Source organism: Panthera leo, chromosome A1 (assembly GCF_018350215.1).
Source record: "Panthera leo isolate Ple1 chromosome A1, P.leo_Ple1_pat1.1, whole genome shotgun sequence".
NCBI classification, from domain to species: domain Eukaryota; kingdom Metazoa; phylum Chordata; class Mammalia; order Carnivora; family Felidae; genus Panthera; species Panthera leo.
In genome coordinates, this window is record NC_056679.1 from 27,477,851 (window position 1) to 27,496,157 (window position 18,307).

The following is an 18,307-nucleotide window of genomic DNA, read 5'->3' on the forward strand; positions in this document are numbered from 1 at the left end:
TTCTGTTTTAAACTCTGATGAATCATGCTTGTACTGGACTTGGTGAGCACGTGAACAGTGGAATGTCTAGGTATGAAAATACTCGGCCTTAGAAGGTTCTGCCAATTTTCCAAAAAGGCACTAATTTACCAGTCCTCTAGTGGAGCACCAGAATTTCAGTTTCCCATCCTGACGCATGGTAGCTTTTTTTTTTTTCATTTTAGTAATTCTGTTGAGTGTATAGAGGTATCTCATTGTAATTTCAGTTTGCATATCCATATATTTATTAGCCATTTGGCTGTCTTCTTTTTTTTTTTTGAAGTTTATTTACTTATTTTGAGGAGGGGGGAGGGCCAGAGAGAGAGAGAGAGAGAGAGAGAGAAAGAGAGAATTCCAAGTAGGCTCTGTGCTGTCAGCACGGCCCAACGTGGGGCTTGAACCCACGAACCCAGAGATCATGACCTGAACCAAAACCAAGAGTTGGAGGCTTAACTGACTGAGCCACCCAGGTGCTCCTGCGAATTTAAATAGTATTGATCATTATATTTATTGAGGATACCATGTTGGATACACGGTACTGAGCACTTTATGCTTACCTAACATGTATGACAACTATCTTCAGTAGGTTTAGAACTCATTCCATTCTATAGTTGAAGAAACTGAAGCCCTGAGATGTTCAGTGGTTCACCCAAAGTCTCTCGTGTTATAAGTAGTGGAGACAAGATCTAAACACAGGTCGATCTGACAAAGCCTGAAGCGCGCATGCTGAACCCTTGTTGAATAACACGGGATTCACTCCCTTTCTTCAGACTGCATGAAACTTCATTATTGTAACCATTTTCATCACCCTCCCTTTGTCAGAGATTGTTTTACTGGAGCCCCAAAAGAGAAGCCATATAGTTGGGTGGCTGCTGAGGACTACTCAGGAGAGTCTTGAACTCTAGCCGCTGTGGTATGCCTGCAGGGAATTCCTACCCCACATCGCACTCTTGGAAGCCTGCAAGGCCAAGGGAATTTCTAACATGACTCCTTTCTACAAGTAAAGTAAAATAGGAGGATCCTAAGTTTTATCCATAGAAATGGAACTCTTGTTGGCTGCCAGAAGATATTAGGGATGGAATACTGCCCCAAAATGTCTACAGAGTGCTCAGGGCCTTCCAGTTATGCCAATGGTATTCCAGCTTCACTGGGGACTGTACTCCTGTGACAGGCGTTTATATATTGGTAGGTAAAACTATATACTGCTTTATTTCTATTCTGAAAGGGATTTCAAGGTAAAACACACTGAGGATATAGCTCTATGATGTTTTAGCAATTGAAAGCTGGGAGCTGGTAGAACTAAAGTTAAGAACTCTTTGAGGACAAATTTAAGTATTATTGGAAAACATATAAAGTGCTTGCATTGACAGCTCAAAAAAAGCCACAACACGATCTTCCATTTATATGGCATCAAGGTGCAATTTACGAACCACTTCCACAAATGTTATCTCATTTGGCCTTCACAAACCCCCGAAGGTAGATTGGACAGCTGGTCTGATTATGATTAATATTTCATCTTACAAATGAAGCAACCAAAGCTCAGAGAGTTTCAGTGTTTGCCCGAGGTCACAGAATTCTTAAATGGCTCTGCCAGGTCTCAAGTTCAGGTCTTTCTGCCCTTTGCCCCTATGCCATACTCTGTGTTACATACCTGGCTATACTTACAAAGGATGTGAATACCCACAGGAGTTGGCTTGGAGTTAAGACGTCAGGACAGTCAGAAGTTCCCTAAGAGAGGGCATTTTTGGAAAAGGCATAGTGGTGGGGTTTAAAATGGGTAGTGCTATGGAAAGTTTCTGTTTGGTTCATTTATCATGGCTAAAGAAACTCTTCAGGGGAATTTCTCTCCCATGCCACTGACAGAGTCTTCAGAACTTTCCCCAGTGAAGGGAAATTTCTTTCATCCCTGTAGCCAGCAGAGGTCTGGTGACAGCTACCATACAGTGTGACAACTCAGAGATGGAAGCCATTACGCTTTCCTCAGATATGAATTTATAAACAAAGAAATGCAGCCACCTTCTGGAAGATCGCAAATATTATTAAAAGCACATTTCTCCTCATTTCCCCAAGTGACAGTATTCATTGTCATCAGAAAAACAGAGCGAACAAATGTACATCTTTCCGTTTCTACACTATGAAGCTCACTATTTTAACACAGTTAAAGAAGAGGAATTCTAACCCAAATTTAGCATGTTTTCTATTCACAAAAATTTGACAAGTTGTACAAAGCACTGTCTATTGTAAAGATTATTTGACCACATAATTATAGGGATGACTGTTGGAGTGCAACGGTTTTTATTAATGTTGATTCTAATAGGTTTACAGACTTTGCCATAACCGTTCTGGGAAATAAGACACAGCTGCTCGTGGGGAAATTATAACAAATGAAAAGCATTCCAAATTCTGGATTTTGTCAAAAGATATATATTGTCACAATCATCTTCCAAAATGTAGAAAGCTCTATGTGGACTCAGAAGACCTAAATTCGGTTCTGCCACAAAGTTGTCACACAATACTGGAAGTCACTTGACTTCTCTAAGTCTCTGTTTCCTTCTGTCTAAAATGAGGTGATCTTAATCAAGGGGTTAGCATAAGAAGGTTCTGTCTGTTCCCCACTGTAGCTGCTGGGTCTGATGGAGTGAATGGTCTGTGCTTATTATTAATAAATATTTATTACCTGAACTTAAGGTGACTTATAATTGTAGCATTCCATGATTTATGGCATAAATTTAAAGAATTTCCAAAAAATGTGATATTGCCACAAATATGCTCTTATGCAAACACACACACACACACACACACACACACACACACACACACAAAATGAGGAGTGCCTAGTAAAGTAGTCACTGATTCACGTAGATCCTTTGTTGAAAGAGAGAAATGAAATCTTTAACTGCTGTCCTCACCCTACTGGATTAATCTAACTTTTTACTGCAGAATCAAATTTAAGGAAGCATGACTTTTTGGAATTTTCAGAAATTAAGATCTTTCTTTCTCTTTCTTTCTTTCTTTCTTTCTTTCTTTCTTTCTTTCTTTCTTTCTTTCTTTCTTTCTTTCTTTAAAGTAGGCTTCATGCCCAACACAGAGCCCAGGGTAGAGCTTGAACTCAGGACCTTGAAATCAAGACCTGAGCTGAGATCAAGAGTCCAATGCTTAACCAACTGAACCACCCAGGTACCCCTAGAAACTAAGATTTTTCACTGAGACATTTTATGACAAGAAACAGCTGAGAATCTATGTCTGTATTTATTCACACTAATGAGAGAGTAATCGAAGGCAACTAATTTAAAAACCAGATATGTATCTTCATTTAGATCCTTGGAAGATAAAAGACATACTTGGATATGTTAGCATAAGCCCAAATTGGTGAAGTTTCTTTTTGATTTCATCTTATCTTTAATCTTATCCCAGCACGCTGGGCTAAAACTGCTCATTGTAGCCTTGAATTGCCATTTCCTATCAATGTCTCATTTTACAACGTTTTCCTTTGTGTATCCTTTTGAATCCTCTTTTTCTTTCCACTTTAGCTTCCCTCTTCCCCAACCAAAATATCTTTTGCTTAGATTAAACTCCTTTACCTAAGGAATGAATAAATGATTATTTCCCGGATGCAGTTACATTTTAAAAGAAAGCCATTTCCTAAGGGAATCTTTAATTGGCCAAATTTCAGGCCATTTAACCATCTCCCTAGATTTCAGGTAATCCCCCTTGTCCCTTAAAATATACAGGTAATTGTCTAGTACAATGATTCCTTGAACTTTCAAAGCCATGGAGCTCTTACTCAAACAAAATCAGGTAGCAATCCAGTAAATAGAAGAGATAAGGGCTGAGGCAGGGGTGGGGATCCAGAATCTTCTCCACTCTCCCTATTTCTCTCCACTAGCCATTGCTGCAGAGGCACACATCTCTGAGCAACCCTAGTAAAAGGCCAGCCCATATCTTCAGACAAATACACAGACACATAAGGTGAAAGAATATGTGATATGCAAATAGATAACCCACTCTCAAGTATCTTAAAGGAGCCTGTAATGTCTACTGCAATAATAAACCACATTCACATTTTTTAACACTTTAGGAATGTAGCAAAATGACAAATGAACAGAATAAGCAATCTAGATTTTGCCTATTATCCTCTATTTCTATTTCATGTTTGAAACTTGGGTGTGCTACGCGGTCGGGTTTTAAAATAAATACGGTCAACCGAGTGTATTCCTTGAAGTCAGCATTACTCGTACTAGTTCCTTTAGAAGAACTGATTTTCCTTTATTCAAACTTTGAATTGAATCCAATCACCAAAACAACTTCTTTCTTATCCTCTGAAATAAAAGTTCCAGTGGTATTTTCCCAGCAGTTGACAATCTGAAGAAAATTGCCTCCAGGAAGATCACCCAGATCCACTTTTGGGGGGACTCTGGAACTGCTTTTCTCACCCTGCAGGCACCTACAACCCGGAAGTTCCCCAATCAAAGTCTTTCACCCTTGCCAGAAACCTGTCCCTCCTCTTGGTTACTGATGAATGGTTCCGCTTTCCTCCTATACACAAAGCTAAAACCTTATAGTTACCATCAAACAGCAACCATTAAGTTACTGGGACTCTAAGCTAGGCATATTACCTAGATCAGGATTTTCCAACCTCAGCACTATTGACTTTTTGGGCAGGATGATTCTCTGTTCTGGGAGGCTGCCCAGTCCATTACAGTATATTTAGCGGCATCCCTGGCCTCTACCCACTAGATGCCAGTAGACATACCCCTCTCCCCCTTCTAGGCTTCACAAAAAATGTCTCCAGGCATCGTCAAATGTCTGCTGGAGGCAAAATCAACTGCGTTTGAGAAGCGTTGATGTGGATTGTCTCTTTATTCCTCACAGTATCCCACAAGGTACATATTGTAACTTCATTCCACATAATGCAGATCAGGAAACTGGGCCTCTAGGGAATTGAGTGACTTGTCCTTGGTCATGGCACCGGTATGTGGCAGAGCTGGGTTTCAGAGTACCGTACAAACTGTCTCCCCATCTGTCCCATTTGCTACCTCTGGAGCTCAGGTCCCTTCTGCATCTGGTTTTTGTTTTTGTTTTTTTTTAATCCAACTATGTTAACCTTTCATTTGGAATGTCACGGTTTTGTCCCCTCCTTCCTATTTCCCATGCTGTTGCCTTAGCTCAGATTTCCCACCTAGATTATAATAACTAGGCTTTTAGTTTCTCTCTCAGATTTCAGCCTCTTCATTTTTCAATCTGTCTTTCACATTGCTGATAGAACTTTCTCAAACATATTATTACATAACTGCCCTACGGAAAAACCTTCTGTGCCTCCCACATTGCCCACAGCAGGGTTCTCAAAAGGTGGTCCCAAACCAGCCCCACAGGTATCTCTAGGAAACTTGTCAGAAATGCAAATTCTTGGGGCGCCTGGGTGGCTCAGTCGGTTGAGCGTCCGACTTCAGCTCAGGTCAATATCTCACGGTTCGTGAGTTTGAGCCCCCGTCAGGCTCTGGGCTGATGGCTCAGAGCCTGGAGCCTGCTTCCGATTCTGTGTCTCCCTCTCTCTCTGCCCCTCCCCCATTCATGCTCTGTCTCTCTCTGTCTCAAAAATAAATAAACATTAAAAAAAAAAAAAAGAAATGCAAATTCTTGGGCAAGCTGAGGGCTAGGCAGCAATGATTCTCCAGGCAGCCTTGCTAAGTAATTGATCAAACATTCAAGAAGTATTAATTTCATACCCGGTCTGTGCAAGACACTGGGCAATGATTTGACTATGGAATGGAGATTTTTTTCCTTCCAAATTTGGACTTGCAAGACTCTGTATCTGTAGGTCTGGGGGGTGAGTCTCAGCATCCCTATTTTTAGAAAGCTCCCAGACGATTCTGATGTGTAGTGGGTTGATCATGACTGTCCTAATGCTGGCTATACAAAAATGAGAGAAATCTCTTCCCTCCCATAACCTATGTGGTAGGAGACACGTAAACAAACGCTAATGCCGCCATCATAAATAACAAGAGCTTGCTTCCCCTCTTTTGGGCTTTCTTTGGCTTTTGATTTCACTTTTGGCTTTTGATTCCACTTCACATTTCCTTTAACTTGAAAGTATGTGCACAACAACGTAAGGCAAAATTTTGTTCAGATGATTTCATTTATTCACCTAATCTCTGGCGTTCCAAGGTTAATCTATTGTTCAGGGTCTCAAATTTCCAGCAGTAACCTCAAATTAGGGGTTACCTATTACACAGCCCTAAAGTATCTTTGAGGGTTCTAGTCCCCTTGCGGCTACCTCCTCATCAGGCGTCCGTGGTTGATCACAGGTCTCTTCATTATCCTCTAAGGTGGCTGCGAGACCTTGAACCACCACAGGTAGGGGCGGAGCAGGCTCACTCCTCCCCGCCAGGGCGGCGCAGCGAGAGCCTTCACCCGCGCTGAGGTCAGAGGGCGCCCGAGTGGAGCCCGAATGGGGAAGTCCTCCGGGGGCGGGCGCACCTGCCGCTGCTGGCGGGAAATCGAAACTCAAGCTGTTGAAACCGCTGCCCCTGCCCTTTCGAATCTCATCTCGAGACTCCGAGCCGTCCCAGCCCGCGTCCCCGCCGCAGCAGCGGCCGGGCACCCGCGGACTCAGAGCTATGTTCACCCGCACTCGGGTGGTGGGCTCCGGGCTCGGCGCCCCCCCGGCCCCCAGCCCGGCCCGGGACCCCCCCGGGCGGCCTCGGGAGCCGGGCCAGCTGCAAGGTCCCAGACCGGGTTCGCAGGCGACCGCCCAGAGCCCTTCGCAGGAGAGCCCACGGCTCGCCGGCCAGCGGTGGTAAGTACTTGACAACCTGGCTTGGGGGCGGGAGCCCAGACCTCAGACAGACTCGCGAGCACTTTCTTGATCATCGGAGTTTGAAACCACGGGGGCCCAGTAACGGGGTTTCTGAGAGAGTGCAGGCTCGTTTGCCTACCCAAAAGCTTTCAGGAATTACTACCTTATAAATTGAGTGTGCCAGTCTGCGGTTCTTTGCTAAATAACAGCTCTCGTTCCTTTCAAGAACATTGCTTCCCCGATTCTCGTGACTGGCTACAGGATTGAAAAGACGTGTGGAGAACTCGCCTGAGCTTCCTACGAACTTTACAGGTGTCTCCAGAACTCATACTCTTTAGCATGAATTATTGTTTTCCTTCCTGGTTTAAACCATCGATGCCCTTAAGTGGTGTCTCCGCGTCAGCTGCCAGGGCAAGGGCGGAGAGGGAATGTGTTATGGGGTAGATGCTCCAATTGCTGGCTCTGGGAGCACGCTTGCATCTCAACCAAGTTCCCAGATAAATGACCTCTTAGGACCAGAGGAGTGGGACCGGGTGAGGTCGAGAGTGGCCGCAGGGTTTCCTGTCATATAGGTAACCTTGATCTTGGTCTTTGGTTCAGAGTCTACAGTTGGTACCCTGAAAACGTTTGTTACGCCGCGTCAGTGATCCTCGCTTTCCTCCCAATGGAAGGAGCTTCTTTAACAGGATAGTATGGCTACACAGGGCTCCGGAAGTGCTGCTTCTGTGCATTGGAATCCTCTGCATAGTTTCATTTTCAGTTCCCCCCTTTCCATCAACTTGTAGTCGCACAAAAGGCCTGCTGGTTGCCAAGGAACAGTGTATCACCATATGACCCGTAAACAGTAACTTTTCTTTCATCCCTTAACTTTGAAAGAAGTCATGAGTACTGGGCTTTCGATATTATTCCACTTAGGGTTGCCCTTAGATGGGGTGGGTGACCCAGGTGGTTGCAGTTAGAGATTGCCGCATTTGTCACCTTTGCGGAATGAGAGGTGTCTTGCTACGATAGAGGTTCATTAAATTCAAGTAATCTCAGTAAGCTGTAGCATTTAATGTAGCAGAGGTCATGGGCATACAGTCTCAGGTTGATGATGAACGCCCTTTCCATGCCTTTTTGTTGTTAAAGAGCATCTAGTTAGATACAATCATTTATTTGCAAGCTCATATCATCTCATAAATATTAGCATTTACATCTATCTGTTTTTTCTTTTCCTTTTTTTTTCTTTTTTGGCTGTCAACATCCCCAGAATCTTGCTGGACCAAACTGCTCGGAAAGGGGCGGTTTTCTAATTCATTGTCCAGGCCTCAATACCTGAAGACCTCACTGCATACTATTTTGTGATTTTTAAGATTTGCCGATAGACCATTAGAGAGTACATGGGAGAGTTGGCTTTCCCAGAGCTCTTTTATTTATTTTTAAAAAATGCGAACCGGTCGCAATAAGTAGAGCGTTGTAAGAGTCATTCCCTTTTAGGTGTTCAGTAGAGGAGATCCTGTTTGGACCACTCCGAATTCTTACATCTCCATTAGTCACTTCTATTGTTTACTCTCACTTATATTCCTTTAATGGAACTGGAAAACCAAGGAAAATGGTTGAATGGTAAATAATATCTTAGTAAAATGCACACACAAACCCTAAAAGAGGGCTTTATTCTTTTTTTTTTTTTTTTTTTGGGGAGCAGAATTATAGCATTTTCTGGTGGGAAGTAGAGAAAAAGGAAGGATGAAGTGCTTAATAAGCTTCATTTGTTCATTCTCAATATGCGCTTATTTACATGACAAAGGATTGGGATTTAACCTTGTATTGTGCACATCTTTCCATTAATTCCTTAGGGAAGTGCCAGTGAGGGCACAGGAGCATGGGCTTTGATGCCAGACTCCATGTTCTCATTCTGCCATTACTTGCTCTCTGAACTTCAGCAAGGTGCTCAAGTACTTTATGCCTCAGTTTCCTCATTACTTAAAGTGAGATAATACCAACCTCTGAGGGCTTCTTTATTTGTGTGTAGGTGTATGCATAGAACAGAACTTCGTGCCTGGCAGGAAGGAAATGTCCAGTAAATGTGGGATGCTGACAACCTTAAATTCATTTAACAGATGTTAATTGATCAAGTACTGTGCCGTCACCCTGAAGCGGAGTATTTGTACATTGTAAAAACACACTGGTTCAAAACACCTACTTCCATGTGGAGATGTTAAGGCGATCTCTTAATATTTTAAATGACTCCTGAGAACCTCCAAATAGACTCTAAGGCAAGGCTGTGTTCTTGACTATGTTTGGATTTAAATAATTATAAGTGCTAATTCATGTTGGCTTTCCCAATTATTTTTAGTTGGCGATTTTTATCTTGTCCCTAGGTATCATAAGCAATTTACACAGATTTAAAGAGAAGAAAGGCTTATATATACTTCGAATCCAAAGTAACAATTTACCTTCACTGTCCCTTTCAATATTTTGCTTTTGTAAAAAAATTTTTTTAAATGTTTGTTTATTTTTGAGAGAGAGTGAGAGAGCACTAGCAGGGGAGGGTCAGAGAGAGAGAGAGAGAGAGGGGGAGACACAGAATCCAAAGCAGTCTCCAGGCTCTGAGTGTCAGCCCAGAGCCTGACATGGGGCTCGAACCCACAGACTACAAGATCATGACCGGGGCTAAAGTTGGATGCTTAACCAACTGAGCCACCCAGGCGCCCCAATATTTTGCTTTTTTGTAAATATCTCCCACTCACTTATATAATTTCTAGATAAGTATATGATTAAAGCATGGGTTTAATCTTATATATGAAGAAGGAGATTTTTCACCTGACTTTACCCAATTCTGGGCAATAGACTCTTGCTTGTGATAGCAACACAGGGTTCCCTCAATTCAGGTACTTGTCTATAATCATACCCGGAAATAGTCCTTTAGCTTGATGCCATTTAAAGTAAATAAAAAGATATTCTGAAAATGAACCTATAATGTGGAATTTTGCTATACAATTTACTTTAGCATCAGGTGAACTGAATTTGTATATAAATTAACATATTTGTGGCCTACTTTATGCTGAGAACTGAAGAGAGTTAAAGATAAGCAATAAAATAACACATGTAACAGTTAACATGTGTAAGTGTGTTATGTATATGAACTCAGTCCTCACAACAATCCTGTAAGAAGAGAGGATATCTAGCTCTGGATATTTAATTACAAATTCAGGGACAAGTAACTACTCAACAAGAGATAAGCCCTTATATGGCTTATAGTCTAATTGATGGGGTACACAGTTATTAGTTAATTATAGGAATAACAGTATATGCACTATAAAGGAAAGCCAGGGTCTGAGTTCGTCTTGGGAGCAGGAGAAGCGTTACCAAGAAGTGATGTTTGCGCTGCAGTCTACAGGCTGGTTAGGAGGCGTGTGGTTTTTTTTTCTGACATCAAACACATTATTCCAGCACCAACCAGCTTCAGTTCAGTTCAGTTCTGACACTACCCAGAGTTAGTGCAGACCCCACAGGTTAGAGCTCAGTTTCACAAAACTGCCCCTGTTTCAGACACCAGCCACAAATGGGGTCCCCAAACTACCCACACTTCTGCCTGGCTGACTACAGATGTGGAGGTTTCCATGACCTCTCTTCCCCTAGTTTTCTAGAACGAATCAGAGAAATCATGGAAACTGTTGTACTTACGATTACAGTTTTATTATTAAGGATACAATTCAGGAACAACCAAATGGGACAGATACAAGGGTAAGGTAGGAGGGCGGGGCATTGCACAGAACTTCCATGCCCTGTTTAGGTGGGCCACCCTCTCCGCACTTGGATGTGTTCACCATTCTGGGAGCTCCTCAGTCCTTATTCAAGAATTTTTATTTAGCTCCATTACACAGGCATAGTCGATTAAATCATCCTCTAATCTCATGGTTGGTTTTCCTGGCAAATCACTCCTATCCTGAAGCATTCTGGGGTCCTCTCGTTAGCATATAATCAACACTCTTATCACGTGGAATCCCAAGGATTTTTGGAGATCTGTGCCAGGAACCAGGGTTAAGGTCTAAGTATTTATCTTTTATTATACCACAGGAGTTTATGTGGCCCCTATGACAGCCAGGGAAACTTTCTGTTCAGATGTCCTTCAAAAGAACTTACTGTGGGGAGCATAGTCAACTGTTAGCCCCAGCTGCCACCATCCATTATGCCCTTTGTTCTGAGAGCACTCTTATTCTGCACCCTTCCAGCCAGTGTCCGAACTTTCCAGGGTACTCATGTAAGCGTGTTCCTGGCCTATGTGGGACTTCTCTATTGGGCAGCTTTTGCCAGAAGACTCCCCACTGAACTCTCCAAGATTTTCTCAGAACTATACAGCAGTCGGAGGCTCTTCCCGCTCAATCCCCGCCTCCCCTGTCTCCTTTCATAGGTATCAGACCTGCTCATGTTCTTGAGGCTTTCACTGCCTACCCGTGTGCATTCCACTTTGGTCCTTCCTAAGCGTTTTCCTCCAAAACATCTTGCATGTCTAATCCTGTCCTGATGTCTTCGAATTGGAGGACCGAAGCTGACACAGCCTCTCAGATACACCACAGCCCTGATTACTAACTGCTTAGACTCGATGCTGTTGAAGTGCTATATGAGTATACTAGGGAAACTCACTCCTTTTTCTTATTTCCTCCCTTTGCAGTTCTAGTTCCCTCATTTCCTCACTCAAAACTTCAATACTTTTCCCAGTTTGCTGTGCTCCAGGGAAGGAAATAAACCTGGTAACTCATACCCTTTGTCCTTTTCCCTTTGTCCTCAAAGTCTCAAGGAACAGTGAAGGGAAATAAAGGATGGCTTGATAAGACCACTTATTAATGGCCACTTCCCAATTTTTCTCTCTTTTCTCCTTAAAGAACACTGTGAAACATTAGTATTAAGCATTTTATAGATATAGGATGGGGTATAAAGTGGAATATATGATCATATAGTCATTAAGTTATAGCGTTCAATTTTTATGAGCATCACTATTGGAATAATTGTTGAGTATATTCTGAATCCTGAAATATAATGTCTTAGGTCTAAGACAGATCATGAAAAACTTATGTTCTTGACTCACCTCACTTGATTCTGAACTGGCTACATAAAATAGTCTTAAATTAAGTACAAGTTTTTACAAACTTATAAGAACTGCTTTCACTATTTCTTCTTCACCGCAATGCCCCAAATTTCTCTTCTGAATCCTCATATGACTCTGAGAAAGTAAGCTTTTGTTTATAGATGTTAAATGGCATGAAAGCATCAGGTTATTATTCCTCCCTGGGGATGGAGAGCTCCAGGCCCTTTTAGTGCTATGAAATAATAGTACATGGGAAGAGAAAAATCTATGATTGATTCCGATGAGTAATCTTCTTGACGGCTCAATATAGATGGCTATTCATTAGAGGACTATAACTCAATCTTCAGGCAAGGCTCATAAGCATTCAGAAAGTTTGTAAAACAACAGTGTTTAACTCTTAATGATAATTATATGGCTCAATGAGCTTGTTAGGTGTCTCAATGATTACTATATTCTACTAGCAAACTAATCAGGAGAACTCTGCCTATCTGACTTATTTTTGAAATGAGCTGTATGGCAAAGCATTCCAATACTGTGGTAGCTTAAAGTAAATTACTTGTGACCTAGAATAGTCAAAGTGGGCACCCCGAGAGAATAAAACCGAAATAACAATCAATAGCTTGAACTCTTATGTCTTGAACTCTTAACCATGTGCTAGACCTTGTACTATGCATGTCCTATAATTGCTTTTTCTTGATACAGTAAACACTTTGCCACTTTACAGTTGAGGAAACTGAGTCTTTGGAGATTAAGTGATGTCCCGGAGTCTCATGGCTTTTTTTTTAGTAAAAGAAGCAGCACTCAAACCTGAGTCTATCTACCTAAGTCTAGATCCCGAACATGATACAGAGCGGGAGGAAGGAGTGGGAGCGCAGCTAGCTAAGCTTCCATCAATTGTCATATTTTCACATCAAGAAAATAGAAATTCTGTAGGCTAAAGGGAGTGGCATAGTACAAACGGTAATGTGACCTTTATGTACAGCTTTAAAATTATTTGGACAAAGAAGTCATTTGCAAGAATGAAGTTTCTGTGGGGGTTCTCTTGTCTCTGCTGCTTTTCTTAAATGGCAGCTTGGTGGGCTTGCATTAAAATAATTCTCTTACTGTTTCTGTTTATGAGCAACCTAAACAGCATCCTGACTTCCAGTGATCTTTCAGACTTCTGACCAAAGGCTAGTGTATGCAATGCATCTGACGTTCATGATCTGGTACAGGTGTGGGTATGTAGGAGTTTATATATAACTGAAGAATCTTCACAAAACAACTCTCACCTTTCTTCTATGTGATGAACACTGACCTTTTCTACACTCATTTGTTAAAAATAAGCCCGTTAAATTGGTTTCATGACCCATTAGTGGGTTACCTGTATAGTGTGAAAAGCATGGTTCTGTGCGTGGCAGAAGAGATTGCTGGGGTGGATGGAAAGGAGAGACAGTCTGGTTTGCTTAGATCCACTTTCTCTTCCTGTTTAGACAGGAGGATCGAAATTATGGTTGTGTTTAGAAGGAATTTCCAACTTTTCTGCACTGGATTTCACCCCTCGGTATGGAATACATCTGGCAGTCCGCCAAGTCTTGGGGCGCAATCACTTTTGCTCAAATACAATATCAAAAATGAGTGGGCATTTCTCAAAAAGTCTTTTTGACAGCTGAAACAGTGAAACAATAAATCAACAGGATGATGAAAGCCTGAAAATACATAATACCTGCAATAATCAGTAGACGCATAGCAGAAATGAGAAAAAAGAAACTTAGTTCAATTACACAGTAAGGTTACTTAACTCAAAGTCAGTAGAATGCTGTAAGGTTATACATATTGTTAAGGTTAATTGCGTCTATTCAGAATGTATTTGAATCTGAAACAAAAGCTTAACAGGAAAAAAAAAAATCATCAAAGATGAAGACTGCTTTTGAAGGGTCTGTTCTGTATCAGAGAATCAGCTAATGACGATCTTCCTTTGTTCTGTAATGTTCATAATTTTCCCCCCAAATATGAAACTTAAAAGGCAGTCCATTAAAATCCGATAGAAAAACTAAAGACGTTTATCATCATTAAAACTCAAGGGCTAGTATTGCCCAGCGTATATTTGACTGGTGCACCAGAGAGTGGAAATCCTATGCCACCTAATCTTGTAAGCAAATCTGAGCCCCTGCTTGAAGTCTTAATTTTAAATATTTCCTCATTGAAAAATTCTTTTTTTTTGGAATGTTTCCCCTGATTGTAAAAATAAAGTTATGTCTGCTTATTATAAGAACTCAAACATTACAAAAATAATATACAAAGTGAAAGTTCCCCGCAATTCTAATCCTTAGAAATAAACACTTCAAATGGTTTGATATGATGACATTTTAATTAATTAATTAATTAATTTTAATGTTTATTTTTGAGAGAGAGAGCGCATGAGTGGGGGAGGAACAGAGAGAGGAGACACAGAATCTGAAGCAGGCTCCAGGCTCTGAGCTGTCAGCACAGAGCCTGGTGCGGGGCTTGAACCTATGGACCGTGAGATCATGACCTGAGCCGAAGTCAGATGCTTAACCAATTGAGCCACCCAGGTGCCCCAAGACATATTTATTTTTAAAGTGTAGGCTGTGCTTTTTGACTCTTTAGGCCAAGTAGAAAGTCTTAGAGCCATTATGCCTTCTGATTTCTATTGCCAATAGAAGGTGACAGGCAGGAGAAGATATGTTCTCTTTCTAATCTTTATTTTAAAATGTGATTGCCCGCTAACTTACAGGCAGATTCTATTCTCACATTGATTTATTATTTAGTTGCTCAAGGAAACAGTCCTTGTTCTAACAATGGAATCTTGGATAATATCTTTTATGTAGTACTCTTCCCCCACGTTTCACCTGACTATCTAATCATGAGGAAGTCATCAATGTTTCACATTCAGATTGTGAGGCATTCTATAAATTCTATTAGACAGTTTACCTGGTGTATTAGGGTTCTCTAGAGAAACAGAACTAATAGATTACATATATGTACTATATATTATATAGATTATCATTATAAATATATAATATTTATTACATATATAATATGTATTATATATGTAATATGCTTATATATTATATATGTTTGTATTAAGAGATTATTATTTCATATATATAAAGAAATTTATTATAAAGTTATAAGGTATTGGCTCACATAATTATGAAGGCTGAGAGGTCCCACGATCTGTCATCTGCAAGTTGGAGACCCAGGAAAGCCACTGTGTAGTTGGAAGTTGTAAAACCGAGAGAGCCATGGTGTACATTCCCCTCTAAGTGTGAAGGCCTGGGAACCAGGAGTACCAAGGGCAGGAGATCAATGTCTCAGCTCAGCAGTCAGGTTGAGATTGGTTTCCACCTTCCTCTGCCTTCCTTGTTCTGTTGAGGCCCTCAAGGGACTGGATGATGCCCCCCCCCCCCCCCCAAGAGGAAGGGCCATCTGCTTTACTCAGACCATGGATTCAGATGCTTACATTTTTCAGAAACACCCTCATGGACAACCCAGACCATGGATTCAGATGCTTACATTTTTCAGAAACACCCTCATGGACAACCCAGAAATAACGTTTAGCCAGACACGGGGGTATCCTGTTGCCAGGTCAAGTTGACACACAAAGTTAACCATCACACCTGGACTCTTCAGAATTGTTAGTCATGAAAGGAAGAAAAAGTCAAGGAAACAGTCCTGGATTATAGGAGTCTATAGAGACTTGTCAAAAAACAGGCGTGTGTAATCCATGATTGGATCCAGGGTGTGGTGGGGGTAGGGAAGAATACTTAAAAAATTGGAACAGTTTCGGGGCGCCTGGGTGGCTCAGTCGGTTAAGTGGCCGACTTTGGCTCGGATCATGATCTCGCGGTCCGTGAGTTCGAGCCCCGCGTTGGGCTCTGTGCTGACAGCTCAGAGCCTGGAGCCTGCTTCAGATTCTGTGTCTCCCTCTCTCTGACCCTCCCCCATTCATGCTCTGTCTCTCTCTGTCTCAAAAATAAATAAACGTTAAAAGTTAAAAAAAAAAATTGGAACAGTTTAGAAATTTGTACAGAGACTACATAGTAATATTAATTTCCTTGGGTGTGATAGTTTTTAATGTGTAAGTAGGGGAATGTCTTTGTTCTTGAGAGACACAGGTTAAAGTATTCAGGGTTATGCATTAATGACTCTGCAGCTTGCTTTTATATGGTTCAGAAAAAATAAACATGAAGGGAGTGAAAGAAATATGGCCAAATGTGAGCAAACGGTAAATATAAGTAAATAGTATATGGGTTTTCATTTTACTAATATTTTAATTTTGCTTATAGGCTTAAAATTTAAGATACAAAAATAATTTCAGGTAATATTCTAAAGTTTTTTATGCCTCTCTCTTTTTTCCTTTATTCTTTTGGAATCTGGATAAATTAAAAGGAAGTTTGTCATGGAGCTGTATACTTAAGATTTGTGCAGTTTGCCTAAAAATATTATATCTCAATAAATAATTTAGCAAAAAACCTGGGCTCAGAACCATGCTGTCTTTTACAGAAGACTATATACTAATCTTTAACGAGAGATTTATCAACACTACTTTGTTTCATGTAGTGGTTCTTATGACTCCTAAGACATGGATGAAAGGAAAGAATCAGGAACTAGGATATAGATGTGAGTGGCAAATGCCAGAACCAGGAGGTAAAAAGACAGAAAAACTAACTCACATACATTGTTGAAGAAGATGGGGCAAAGAAATGGAATCGCAGCATATGATTCAGGGCTAGGTTTTATTAACATATGGTAAAAGAGGTGTCATATTGCACATAGGTTATATGTAATTATTATATTACAATTACATATAATACAATATCTCCAATTAGGTGCCTTGAGCAGAGATGGCTTTGTCTATTTGTTTCTCGCCTATGAGAGAGGTCTGAAGGTAGCTAGCCTACGGGTGATGTAGTACAAATAACAGGAAGCCATGATAGAACATATATTTTCTAGCATTGTCCTAAGTACTTTATGTCTGTACTCTAAGAAGTAGGTAGTGGTTAGCCCCATTTCACAGGTGAAAAAAATAGAAAAACTTAGTAATTTGCCCAAAGTTGTAGTTAGAACATAACGGAATTAGGGTTTAAAGCCAGGCAGTTTGGCAATAGATTACCACTAATGTGGAGGTTTTATAGTCCCAGAGCACCAGATTGCTTTTGTCTTTCTGTTCTGCCATTTTTAAAAATGTTTATCTATTTTGAGAGAGAGAGAGAGAGAGAGAGAGAGAGAGAGAGAGAGAGAACGCACATGCACACGCGAGGGAAGGGCAGAAAGAGAGGGAGAGAATCTCAAACAGGTCTGCACTGTCCATGCAGAGCCCAACACTGGGCTAGAACTCCCAAACCGTGAGATCATGACCTGAGCCAAAATCAAGAGTTGGATGCTTAATTGACTGAGCCACTCAGGTGCCCCTCAGTTCTACCATTTCCTTTCTTTTTTTTTTTTCATTTATTTTTATTTATTTTGATAGAGATAATAGAGAGCGAGTGGGGGAGGGGCAGAGAGCGAGGGAGACAGAATCCCAAACGGGCTCCGTGCTGATGTGGGGCTCAAACTCAGGAACCGTGAGATCATGACTGGAGCTGAAGTCAAGAGTCAGATGCTTAACTAGTTGAGCCACCCAGGTGCCCCATTTCTGCCATTTCTGATGCATATCTTCCATATTCAAGTTGCCTCATCGACCAAGATACCTGTCTGAGCACCAGCTACCACTTCAGCCTTCCAGGTAGGAGAAAGCAACAAAAAAGCTTTTCCTGCCTGTTTCCATTTAAAGGAGCTTTCCTAGAAACCTTTCTCAATAGCTTCCCCTTACATTTCAGGTTTCCCAAACTTAATAGCATGGTCACACCTAGCTATAAAAAAGGTTGTGGACTGTAGTCTTTTAATTGGGTACTTTGTGAAGCTGAATACTACAAAGGTGCCATTTAATAAGAAGGAGGTGAAAAATCAATGGTTGGGTAGGGCCAGCATCTCTCCTAGTTTAAGAATTGAGGAGAGTCAGGCACCAGAACAGAAATTAATCATTTGATCATACTGTTTCTGGGATTTTGGAAATGCAAATGAGATAGCTAAGGAAGAAAAATTTAAATGTCCACATTCCTGTTCAAAGTATTGATTTTTGAGGACTATTGTTTATTTATTGTTTTAGAGTTTTGTTCTGGTTAATATTCTTTTTTTTATTTATTTTATTTTTTTTAAATTTTTTTAACGTTTTATTTATTTTTGAGACAGGGAGAGACAGAGCATGAACAGGGGAGGGTCAGACAGAGGGAGATGCAGAATCTGAAACAGGCTTCAGGCTCTGAGCTGTCAGCACAGAGCCCGATGCGGGGCTCGAACTCACGGACTGTGAGATCATGACCTGAGCCGAAGTCAGCCGCTTAACCAACTGAGCCACCCAGGCGCCCCACGTTCTGGTT

General features: G+C 41.2%; 1 protein-coding gene across 3 annotated transcripts in view; it reads left to right on the forward strand.

The window, feature by feature from the left end:
- Positions 1–6,532: 6,532 nt before the first annotated feature.
- The window catches only part of EPSTI1 (epithelial stromal interaction 1), a 97,737-nt gene continuing 85,962 nt past the window's right edge, over positions 6,533–18,307 (forward strand). For 2 of the 3 annotated variants that reach the window (XM_042926425.1, XM_042926530.1), the window contains exon 1: positions 6,537–6,814. In XM_042926425.1, coding sequence (XP_042782359.1) covers positions 6,636–6,814 — 179 coding nt within the window. In that variant the 5' untranslated portion in view covers positions 6,537–6,635. Of the gene's footprint in view, positions 6,815–18,307 lie in introns of all 3 variants that reach the window. The other variant, XM_042926514.1, reaches the window with a different exon arrangement.